The 13236-nt window shown below is 39.9% G+C and overlaps 1 protein-coding gene across 1 annotated transcript in view; it reads left to right on the top strand.

Annotated features, from left to right (window-relative positions):
• The window catches only part of LOC121815393 (cadherin-13-like), a gene marked incomplete in the record, with an annotated part of 129938 nt that overhangs the window by 84873 nt on the left and 31829 nt on the right, over window positions 1–13236 (top strand). The window contains 1 exon segment of the mRNA XM_042226222.1: window positions 13057–13177. Coding sequence (XP_042082156.1) covers window positions 13057–13177 — 121 coding nt within the window.

The raw sequence follows: 13236 nt of genomic DNA, 5'->3' as shown, positions 1-13236 counted from the left end.
TTTCCTGGCAGGCTATCAGCAGCCCCGTGTGACTTTTAATGAATAGAGGCCAACTAGAGAGAAGGAAGTTAAACAGATAATGGAAAATATCCCACAAGTAGAGACAAACGTAGGCCTTTACCTTAAATAGCCGAGCAGGGTAACCGCTCAATAAAAGCTGTAGACACGGGCGGCGTGATAACAAAGGAGTTGAGAATCTGCATCCATGTACTTTTATATTCTTTATCTCTTCCTGTCCACCCCGGTGCGTCGCAGACGGACGCCTGCCTCTGATAGCTTTGTATCTAGCAGCGAGCTGCTGATTAGCAGCTTTCAAACTTGAATTGCATTGCAATTTGCAGCCTTTGAGAACAAATTGCGATAGCATCACCATTTTGAACTCGGCTCTTCCAGACAGGTCCCGAAGAGGTGTAACCTCCTTGTCGATGTGGCAGCGTTTTTGGTTCAGCAGTGTTTCTGTTGCATTGGGTTTCCATCTGTCACAGCCACGGGCGCCAGGTTTTTGGCCAAACTTTGCTTTGGTTGTTGTTTAGACACAATAAACACAAACAAAGACAGGAGACAGTAATATACTCTTAAAACCATCCGTTTCAAGTTTACCTACTGAGGCTATTACACAAAGCACCCCTTTCAAGGTGAATGAACATGCCATCTAGGTAAAGCTGAAAGTGCTCAGATTGACATGCCAAATCCCAACAGGGAAAAAATAAAGTGCATTCAAATGAATTCTGCTGGATAGCAGCTGGTGCCTGCAGCTGACGCGCTTGTTGTTTTTCAGCTCCTCGCTTCACACCTCTCTCCCTGTTCCTGTGCGGTGAAGTGAGAGGTGTGTGAGGTGGAGGTATTGACAAGCTTGCCAACTAGAAAGGGGATTTGAGCAGACTGACAGTGAGGAAATGATACTGTCGGGGTTACACCAGCTCACTTACCACGCAACTCTACACCCCCCCGGGGATGTTGGATTTGCATCGCAATAGGGCACGTCTGCTTGAATGCAACGTACCACTGAAAGTTTCAAAGTCAAATTTCTTCCGTAGAGTAAGAGAAGTCCTCGTTACACACACTGGTAGCCAGCTGGCAGTGGTCGCAGCATCTTCAGTCTTAATGAGTCACCGGGCCGATTTACAGTCGCCCTTTGCTCTTTTGGAGGCAGGAGATTATGCTGTGCAGAGGAAGCACGCCTTCTGTGCGCTCCGTGGAGCTGTGAGCTGAGCTGAATAAAAACTAAACAACTTGTTTTACTCCCCGAGTCCTAGTTTGAATCCCTTTGGACACAAGCAGCAAATGTGTTCATTTATTTTAAACTCTGTGCTTCTTTGATAGCACAGACAGTTACATATTACCAGCATATTCAGAGTGATGAAATAATTGATAGTAAATTCCTTAAATATTTAATTTGAATTGATTTATGTCAGTGCACGTGGCTGATAAAAGCATGTGAAAATGGTGTGCTCTTTTTTTTATTCTGAACAATGACACATGTGGGAACATATATAGGAGCATGTTTGGAAGCGTGGTCCCGCTGCTGAAACTCAGATACTTTAACTCCAGTTATTGCGTCACAACGCATCTTTTGCAATTTTCTCGTTTTCATGTTCACACGTGCTTTTCGTTATGCAGTTATAATTATCATTCCTTATAAAATGAATGAATTTAGCAGACAACCAGTTTCTTCTGTCATTTCTGCTTCATTACTATTAACTTCTCTTACCAAGTACTCACTTCTTATACCTCCACCTAAATGGCAGCTTCCAACTTCTCTGAGACACATGTGAGCTTTTATACACCAACAGAAGATAACATGTGACACAGCTGTCCAGATGTTAGAAAACTCTTGCAATTTGGGTCGTTTTCGCTAAAACTACCTTTTGTAAAGGACAGCTGGGCACGTCTGTGTAACGGGAATATCATCAGACAGGAAGTGCCTGCTGAACTATTCCTAGTTGCTCATGAAGGAATTAAACCTGTTGCTCTGTGCAAATAGATTAAATATGTACTAATTACAGCAAATTCCCATCAAAGTGTTTATCAACCAACTGTAAGGCACAATCAACTTTGAGAAATTAGCTTGTGAATTTAGCATTTAGACTTCCAGCAGTATTCTGGTATTGTGTACCGTCCCTCTAGTGTGCCTCTACTGGCCTTTTTCTTTATAATTATATTGTATTTCTGCCTTCTGCTTCTTTCTCCTTTATTACCCTCCTGATTTTGCATTCACACAGTGACAATAACCAGCCAACAGCAAAGATGCTTTTTCTGTTTTTTTCTCTTGTCCCTGCTTGCTTGGCTGCCCGCGGTCTATGGTGAGGCTGTGTGTTTACTGCTCCAGTGTTGTTTTACAGGCCCAGCAGGTGTGACCAGGGTTCGGCAGTGTGGGCCAAGAACCAGATGGTTTCATGACTCAGGTGCTCCATGCCTGGGTAACCTGCCAGCTGCAGGTGTCTACGGCCCATCCTGATTGATTCTCTCTCTCGCTTGGCTTTCTGGCTCATCTCGGGCTGTATGTGTAGCCAGTCTGGAATGGGTCAGCCAGACCTATAGTGAGGTGTGTGCACTGACATTTACCTTGATGGATTCAGACGCATTGCAAGATTGAGGGGAAATGTGGAACGGGTAAGACACGAAGGTGGCTGGATGAAATGTCACGGTGCTAGCTGGGTGTAAACTGTCCAACATAATTGCAGGGAGGTGGTAAAATGTGCCGAGCATTCTTTAACATGGGGACGGCTGTTTCAAATTCTGGATCAATATCAGATCTGTACACAAAAGCAAAGTCAACGTACCTCGATCTATTCAGCTTACAGAAAACAATGCCTTAAAGCAGGAGTGGGCAACTCCAGGCCTCGAGGGTCGGTGTCCTGCAGGTTTTTGATGTGTCCTTGATCCATCACAGCTGATTTAAATGGTTATATCACCTCCTCAACATGTCCTGAAGTTCTCCAGAGGCCTGGTAATGAGCTAATCATTTGATTCAGGTGTGTTGACCCAGGGTGAGATCTAAAACCTGCAGGACACCGGCCCTTGAAGCCTGGGGTTCCCCACCCCTGACTTAAACAAAAGAAAAAAAGCACAGACAGTGAAATAAAGTCCAGTTTTTGGAAGATACCGTTTTTCAGTACTTGTATTGTATTTGTGGATCAACACACAAAAAAACCAGGTGAAATAATTCTCGATAATAAAGACATTAGAATGCATGAAGGACGCAGACTGACAGGAGTCTGTTCCCTTCGTTTTCCTTTGCCTCTCTCAATCTTCCTTCTTCCACTGTCTGATTGCATTTAGCCTCACATACACACAGTCCATGTACACATACTCACACATCACTTCTAACAGCCATCACAGCCTTTCTCTCAACCTCTTCCTGCCCGCCACTCCTCAGCAAATATCTGGTATAGCGGTCTCCATCTCTATCTATCGATGCACTCTGAATTCTCGAGGCGCTATTGATTCCCAGCAGAGGTGACATTTACTGTGTGCTCTCCCAAGTCATTGCCTTAATCACCTGACTGGTCCTTCACACTTGAACTAAATCAGATGTCAAACTCTCAAGCGATGAGCTGACCCGCTGTTACTCCTCACGAATGAATATGAGTTGACTGACATCATAACCGCAACGACAAAAAACAGCAACCTGAGCCACTCGGCCCTCACACCCTTAGTCAGCCTCGTCTGTCATTTTAATCAATACTACTATCTGCTCATCTCTGTAAAGACAACTTTTACACTTTTTACTTTGTTTACTGCCTCATAAAATACTGACCTTGTGATGACCACGGTGTACTTTTCATTCCCCGTTCATTTTTGCACTTTTCACCTTAATGCTGTGAAAAGATTTTATGATGCGACGGCCTGATCTAAATGCTAGAGGTAAAAAACACATGGATGCTTCGTTCCTAATTGAGCATTCCTCGTCTGCTAATATCAACCTAAAGACATGCACGCCGAGTAGCTGTCAATAGATAACTGTATATATATTTCTCCACCAAGAAGCGAATTAGGGCTGCCACAAACGATTATTTTGATAGTCGACTAGTCACCGATTATTTTTGCGATTAGTCGACTAATCAGATCATCATCCATTGGACGTAAAACGTACAGCTTATTGCACCAGCAGCATCTGCTCTTATATAACTATCATTAGCTTACAGCTTTAAGTGTTTAAGGTGCTAACTAAAAATAAAGACAAGATGATAGTTTATTAAATTTTAATGAAATTGCAGATTGTTTCGGTGAAGTTTAATAAACTCCTTGCTATCTAAAATATAACAGGACACCGGAGTAATTCTCGAGCATCTCACACTTCTGATAATCAGCTGTCTGCTTGACGTTTATTCAGCTGTGTAAAAACTATAACTTTAATCTCAGCCAAACCGATTTACTCAGGAACAAATAAAATACTGAAAAAAGCCAAACAATAACATTTTTAAGTTATCTAAGTGACTCATATATCATGTTTAACCTGAGTAGCGAAAGACGGCGGTGGGTTTGAAAACGATTTGCCGGGAGTCCGGTGTTCTCACGGCGCTAGTGACCTAGCCCCCGGCTAACTATCGAGCTAGTGGGTAACAGACGTCTCCGAAAACGTCGGAGCGCTTTTGAAAATATGTGGTGTCCTGATAAACTGAGCAGATATTTGAGGTTTACACAGCTACATTCTCGCCTGAAAATATGTTAAACGTTTATTTTGTGACCCAGAAAGAATAATAAGAGTAATATTAAAACTAACTAGCTGCCGCCATTGTTGGAAACTAAGCTGGGCTGCGCTATGAATTCTGGGACACTGCTGCTTCTTCTTCTTCGGGGTTTAACGGCAGCTGGCATCCTTGTACATGCAGTGCTGCCATCTTCTGTTTCAGTCCGTTATTACACTCTTAAATCCTGCTACTTATTCCTGCGTCTTTTGGGATCTTACAAAGCTTCAAACGACGCGTCGACTATTAAATCAGTCGTCGACGATTCTGATAGTCGACGTAATCGTGACTAGTCGACTGATCGTGGCAGCTCTTATGTATACAAACCCATCCAGCCCCAATTTCTTTTCTTCGCAATTTTATTATTTTGTCCTCATTTAAAATGTAATAAGGCTTTTATGAGCTCTACAAACATGACTTCCAACCACCAGAAAACATTTCTTTCAGACGTACGACAACTTTTTAAACATAATTATTTATTTATTAGGAAAAGGTTAGTCAAAAGTGGAGTTAAAAAAAAAGGAACAGAAAAAAATCTCTTTTGTGGATTTTCTGGTTTTACGACTGATTAATGTTGAGCTGCATAACAGTCGTTTAATAACTGCATTGTTAGTATAAATACAGAGAATTTGTATTTGTTCAGATGCATAAACACGTCTAACAGACGGTATTCAAGTCTCACCAATAACAGAACCAACAACAAAAGTGAGCATAGTGTTGTTGCTGGTGATGATATTTTATTCTATTTTTTCCAACATTTGGTATTTCACCCATTCTGGATGAATGAAGGTATCTCCTTGAAAGTAGATTACATTGATCTTGGACACATTTATCGAAAGTTGTCCTGCAGGTTTTCAGTGATTGCTCAAACTTCTACTTTATATTACTCCAGATGTGTGTTCAGATTAGGTTCCATGTTTTCTTTTCTTATCTTTTCTTTTCTCGTTGGAAAACATAATTGACTTGGTTAATTAAATGTCTATTAATACTTTTCATTCTTTTTCAGATATTAAACCAGTGATATGTTCATTAATAATGTAATTTGTTAATAATATAGTGTAGAGGCTCTATATATTATTTGCGTTTCACTTTTTATTTGCTTTTGAGTTTCACTAGTTGTTTGGTTAGGTTTAGAAATCCATAATGTTCTTGTGTCTTAGTATTATTTTAATCTTTTTGTTATTAATATTAATAATAATTATGATATGTTATAATATTCCCGTGTCTATTGGTGGTGGTTCGCACCGTCCCCTCACCTCAGCTCTCGGTTTGCTGGAGCTTTTCTATGTGAAGTTTGGCATGTTCTCTGCATACCTCTGTGGCCTCTCTGGCTTCTTCCTTCACCTCACACACTTGCATGTTGTTGATCCTAAATTGCCCGTGAATGTGAGCATAAAAGGTCGTCTCTCTACGTTAACCCTCAAAACACTGGCGGCCGGTGCAGGGTGTACCCCGCGTCTGAGCTTGTGACAGCTTGGACAGGCTGCAGCTCAAATGCACGGATAGATGGGAATTTGTTTTTTCTTCTCCTTCTTTCTTTTTTAAATTATAAGACCAAAAGAAATAAGATGAAACAGTGAATAATTTAACATTTAGCAAAATGATAAAGGTCAGAGTTTTTTCTTTTGTTTTGTTTGAATGAGATCTGATCATCTTTCTTTTTTGGCTGATTCAATATTGAAGAGTAAAGCACAGTCATAAGTGATACAGCAAGCTGAAAATAGAATTTTATTAGATCCAAATGATCCTGCTGTCTGACACTTACCATTTGCATGACTTGTTTACTCCACTCCTCTCTCTCATGTTGTCCACATATCCTGCTAAATGCTTTCTGATCTATTTATCTCCTTGGCTCTGTGTCCATCATCTCATTAAACTGTTACATAATACACAATTTTCAGTTGCTTGACCAAGATAATTGTTCCGGCCGAAGAGGTATTTTCATACAGCCGAGGCTCTTTGTTCCCTAAGACCAGACCATAGCAACCCCTCTGTGTAGCACTCTGGCAAACACATACAGAGCCAGTTACTGCTGAACAGTGAGAGCCTGAAAGAAACATCAAAACGAAACGAGGGACCCGGCATAAAAACAAACAAACGAAAAATAATTACTTTCATTGAACCCAACAGATAAAAATACTGTGAAGTTGAGGAATCATTTAATAGTTTTTCTATATGTGCATTTATATTTTCATCATGTCTGTGTTGGCGCACACAGGCAGGAGCTTCACTAAACTTCATTGTCGAGAACATTTGAGCAAAGAATTAGGTCAGATATCCACGTCCCCCTAATTCTAACTAATTCAATTTTGCACTTGTATAACAAAACAAGAACCAGAGGATTCTCATGCCATTAAACCATTTTTTAAATCTACCAAGTTCAGTCTCTCATATATGTAAAATAAGAACCAACAAGCGAGCTTAAACACACATAAAAACAGCTCAGACAAACAGTAAAAGGTGTATGTACACACACACAACATCTCACCGAAATCTTTTATCTCCACACAATCTCTGCATAACTTTGAAAGAGATTTTTAGCTGATACTCTCATCAAAAAGACTTATTAGGAAAAAGACTGACATTGGCGATAATACCTCTCAGCTGGCTGATACGACCTTCACTGATCCGGTAGACCTAAATGGATTCCTGATGGAGGGTAGTGGCTGACAATAACACCTGCCTGTTTCTACCACCGCTCCCATTAACTCAGTGTTGCCTTAATACTCTGGTTCAGCACTGGAGCTGGATTGTAATATTTTCCCCTTAATGGACGCTGAAATGAGTGTTCATGATGTGCGTTGATGGAGGTGTGTGGTGTATATCCATATATTCCTGCCATGCCAACATGACTTGCAGCCTACTTAGTCAGCATGCTTGAGTTTAGGGACAAACGGTGTCAGGACAGAATAAATTAATATTTTGACAAGCAAGGAAAACAATTCAATTCAGTTTTATTTACAGTATATCACGTGTAAATCACAACAGTCACTTCAAGGCGCTTTATATTGTAAGGTAAAGACCCCACAATTATACAGCAAGCACTTTGGTGACAGTGGGAAGGAAAAACTCCCTTTTAACAGGAAGAAACCTCCAACAGAACCAGGCTCAGGGAGGGGCGGGGCCATCTGCTGTGACCGGTTAGGATGGGGAATAAAGACAGGACAAGGACAAAGACACGCTTTGGGCGCGCCTTCCCGGGGTGTGGTGATCAGAGAGTGGGAAGTAACAAAGTACAAATACTACGTTACTGTACCAAGGTCGAATTTTCAGGTATCTGTACTATACTTCATTAGTAAAGTCAAGAGTATTTAATTTTCTACTTTTACTTCTACAGTTTACACACTTTCCTTACATTTTCATAACAGTCTCGTTACTCTAGATTCACCTGTATCGTTTGTAGCATTTACAATTTCAAATGTAACATTTCTATTAATTCAAGAAACATCAGCAAACATACAAACTGTTCATGTGCAGTGTGTTGCTGGCTAAAGGTACAGCTGCTGTATTTGTAGAGAGAGAAAAAAATGTGGGATAAGTTCACTCAGAGATGGAGAAAGATATAAGACAGGCAGCACAGGAACGGGGAAACAGGTTATACCTAAAGGTAAGGTCAGTCATACTTGATACACTGCAGATCTAAAAATGACTTTGTCAGGATAAACAGATTCGCCTGCAATACTGTGGTGAATTTCAGTAAAGCACTGTGTTTGACTGGTGCACAGCAGCTGTGGTGTTCATGGTCACTGTCAGGTTACCTTAAGTATAGGAGATAATCTGCATTGAGTTGATGATGCTTAGATTAATTTCCTGAATTCCACTCTTATACCAACTGTATACAGTGTAGTATAAAGACAACACAGAGTGGGCTGTCATTGTAGGACATAGAAATCAGCCAGGACAGCTCATGAAACATCTGCTGACATCTTGTTGAATTCAGTTCTGTAAATCCACAAAGAGCAGCAGGTCAGCTGATCACAGCCTGCACTGGTGCTCACATTAGTGATTATCACAGGTTGTGATTCTGTTTCCAACACCAAGCCACTACAACTGACCCTAGGGTTCCCCAACCTGCTGAATCCCACTTCTTGGCTGTCCTCATTAGAGATGGGCAGTAACGCGTTACTGTAATCCGATTACTTTTTTCAAGTAATTATGGATTGGATTTATATAGCGCTTTTCAAGGCACCCAAAGCGCTTTACAATTCCACTATTCATTCACTCTCACATTCACACACTGGTGGAGGCAGCTACAGTTGTAGCCACAGCTGCCCTGGGGCAGACTGACAGAAGCGAGGCTGCCATATCGCGCCATCGGCCCCTCTGGCCAACACCAGTAGGCGTGAAGTGTCTTGCCCAAGGACACAACGACCAGGACAGAGAGCCCAGCGACCTTCCGGTTACAGATGCGATTCCCACCCACTCGTGTGTGGGGCGAGCCATGGTCTCCCCACATACGAGTAAAGTAAGGGATTACTATTGCAAAAAAGCTAATTAGATTACTGTTACCTTCCCGTAGGAACGCTGCGTTACTGCGTTACTAAAACCGTGATTTTTTTCCGAGAATGTCTCACGACAGTGACGTAAGCGAGTGCGACGTTCGTGACAACAGCTGTGTGCAGATCAACAATGGATCATATATCGAGTGCGAGAGAGTATGAGCGTGCAGCGTTTAAAGCGTGGAAGTACTGACCTTACTTTGAGTTTGATTCCATAAAAAGTGACAAAAACATTAGTGTCCGTTGTGCGTGGGAAGAAAACTTCTTTTTACAGCGAAAAAAACCCCTAAACTTCCAACAAGCACCGAGTAGCTACGACGTAATGGGAAACTCACAGAGAAACTCGCGGATTCTTCCACTGACCGCGGCACACCTGCACCAGGGTAAACCTCCGCCTGCCCCACTCCTGCTTTACAGGTGAAAATAGAGCAACAGGACCGCTGAGTCTTTGACTTTATTTATTTTCTGCTGTGTTTTACTTGCATCTATTTGAAAGACTGAGTGTAAACACAAAAAATATTTTATTTTATGTGCTGGAATGTGCAGAAAATAGGTTTAAATGTTAAACTAATTTCTTCCAGTCAGAGAATGTTGCAGATAATTAAATTTTTGCTTGATGCATAAAGTTAAAAGATTAAAACTAATAAAACAAGTTTTAAAAAGAGACTTTTCCATTTGATTACATTTTGTATGATGGATTATGCAGAAAAAGTAGAATTGGGCTGAAAGATCTATCGCTTTATCACCTCTTCAGGTTGTAAATCATGTCTTTAAAAAGTAACTAATTACTTTTGAAAATAAGTAATCAATAAAGCAACGGGATTACTTTTTTGGGGAAGTAATGAGTAATTAGTTACTGATTACTTTTTTCAAGTAACTTGACCAACACTGGTCCTCATGTTTGTGTTTGGGTGTGAAGGCAAATTGTAGACAACTAAATACAGTTAAATTAAATTTCTTTCACTTGTGTCCTACATAACAGATTCAAACATTCATTAGAATTTCATTCAAATAACATTTGTATTCTCGTGTACTTATAATATTTTATTACTATATTGATATAGCAAAAGGTTTAGTTGTCTTTGCATAGAAATATCTGGTAGAATTTCTCTTTGAGGTGTTACTTTTCCTTTCTTGGTCTGAGTACATTTCAGAGACTGTACTTTTTTCTTTTACTTTAGTAAAGAAGTAGATTCAGTACTTCAGGTGTTACTGGAGTATTTTGTTAAAAACCACAGATATCTGTACTTCTACTTAAGTAAAGAATATCGTTACTTTGGCCACCTTTGGTGGACAAAGCTTGTTTACCATGGAGCTGGATCTTGATACACGATTACAGCACAGCTTTGTGTCTTTTAAGTCATATATTATATCATGAAATAAATATTTGAGTATGAAATTTTGTTTGTATTTTAAAACAATGATGCAAAAAGATATAAAATAGAAGAAATAAGACAATAAAGCAACTAAAACAACAACTTTGGGTCAATGTTGTGCTACTGTGTCTTTCGTTGCACATTACATACTACATAATGGTCCATTTTGCAGGTTAGACTGTGCCAATAATTTTGATAACATGTGTCATAAAGTCAGCAAACAATTATTAAGTCTGGTTTCCTTAATCAGGATGCACAAATGAACCTGTAGATCTAAATCAGCAGATGTAGCTCACCTGTAAGTGTAAATGTGAATGTGCTGTATATGGTTATTTGTGAATGACTGGCTATTTCTATTTGTCAATCCTCTTGCTTAATAGGTGGCAGGTAAGTATAATGTTAGTATAATGACAGAGTCACAGAGATTAAACTTTGTGTTTGTGCAGGAAAAAAGTGTTAATTGACTCTGTAGCACAATAAAATTTCACATTACAGGAAATAAAATATTGTGACTGCTGCATTTGCATAAAATCACCTCCCTTAATTTATGTTCAGTATGTAGACATATCCTGAGTTTTTCTATTAGTGGGTGACTGATCTCTTCATCTCTCGGCTGCTCCTTTACGCTGTCACACAAACTATTTCTGAAAATATAACACTACACAGTTTTGTAAACCTGTGAAATCATTTGAAGTGATATATTGATCAACCTTCAGTTTCAAAGTTGCTGTAACTGTAGTATATCTATGAAACTAATGCAGTTCTTCTTCTTTGGTAGTTTTAAAAAAATGTTATCAGAGATACAGTTCAGAAAGACAGAGCCGTGAAATTATTTATGTCTTATTCTCAGTAAAAACATGAGGCTTTTAAGAATAGTAGAGTCTGTGACGTTTATGGTAAATGTTGTATTGCACTTTATGTTTATGAACTCGTTGTCATCCTTAAAGATGCAGGGCACCAGGAAACCATTGGAAAATGTATCATTATAATCACTCTATGAAATCAGAAATTGTTCCCCACAATATTTTCTTAGCATTAGCTTCAACTGGTTCACACATATTAATCACCTTGGATGGTTGCTGGCTTATAACTCGCTTGTACACCTTCAAGTGGTTATCCAAGGCTGTGAGTCTTTGCTTGGTATCTGTGTGGACAGCTTGTGGTACTTCCACCATTCTGCAGCTCTGATAGATGACTAGCTTCCCTCTGTGCTGCCTTCATCTTGGCCCCTGATCCTAACATTGTTCCTCGCATCCATTCAATGCATTCAACGCACCTTTTGTTCATCCCCCAGTATGCGGGGATGATGACACCCTGGCTCCACCGTGCTAAAGTATTTGTTGTACCTCATCAGTCTCTAGTAAACTGCCTACAGGGCGAGTGGGATTTTTTTTTTAATGATACAAAACTGATATCTTACAAAATGTTTCTAACCTTATTTCTGACAGTGTTGGTGCCACCTTGGATCTTCCACAAAATACTCTATCATGACTTGTTCAAAACAAATAATTCACGCTTATAAAGCTATTTGTTATATATCATAATGACAACACATATTTTTAATGCTGGACATAAAAACTAAAGGTAACAAGAACGATAACCTGAAAGAAAAGGTGTCCTATCATTATCTCTTTAACAGCATATCCTCAATCAATGTGAAGTATTAGTTTTGCTGTGATATGCTCCAGCCTAGAGGATGTTTGGTTTGAACATCCCTTCAGTCATTTTACAGCCTGTTTCCATGGGAACATCCACCCTTTAAACCCCTTTGAAAAACAGGGGCCGAAGTATTTTTTCCACTTTAAATATTTCTTTAACCTGAATGAGGTTTTTTTTGCTCTTTTTGAGAAAGACAGTTTATCAGTAAAAAGTCAAGGAGGGTATTTTTAAATTTAAATTGTAAAGCAGCACATTGAGAAAAAGACAAAAATCTGTGAACACTAAAAATAAAAAAGAAATAAAACCATACTCGTGTCTTTACTAACTCCAGTAACACCGATGAGCCAAACTCAGAGGAGAAAACATCGAATCACACGAAGACTGTCGTTGTTATTTGGTTTAAACTGTAATGTAAAAGTGCATCACTCTAACACTCTCACCATTATAAGCTGTGCCTGTGTAAATATGCCGTTTCTGAGTAGTACTTTGTTGTAAAAACTAGAAAGGATGTTAGGAAATATGAACGATATGTACGAGGTCTGTGGTCCAAGGACACGTTAGCTGCTAGCATCACACAGCTCGACTCCCGGTGCCTTATGTTTGGGCCAGAGGTGAAACTGTGGGGGGAAATGCCAGGAGAATTCCTACAGTGTTAGAATTGCTGCTTTTTCTTTGCCATGGATTATTTATGTATCTGCTTTATGCTTTTGCTGTTTATTTCGGGGAATTGCATCTTTAAAAATGTGTTTCTGTTATTCCTGCTTTGGTCCTCTGGTCTGAACCATGTGCTTATCTGTAATATTCTGACTGTTGGTGTTTTCTGTGTTGCAGGTTGCCCATGTGGGTGGCCAAGGGGATGGTGGCCACGAGGGCTGTGTGCCTGGCTTCCAGGTCAAAAAGTACCAGGTGATGTACAGAGGTCCTTTCCAAAAAGGACAACGCCTTCTTCAAGGTCAGTAAATTGGTTAAAATCTCTATATCCACACCACAATTCAACATCCAGTTGTACCG

This window comes from Haplochromis burtoni, unplaced genomic scaffold (assembly GCF_018398535.1).
Source record: "Haplochromis burtoni strain Fernald_Lab_line unplaced genomic scaffold, NCSU_Asbu1 Contig_201, whole genome shotgun sequence".
Lineage (NCBI taxonomy): Eukaryota > Metazoa > Chordata > Actinopteri > Cichliformes > Cichlidae > Haplochromis > Haplochromis burtoni.
This window is presented reverse-complemented; position numbering and strand designations above follow the sequence as displayed.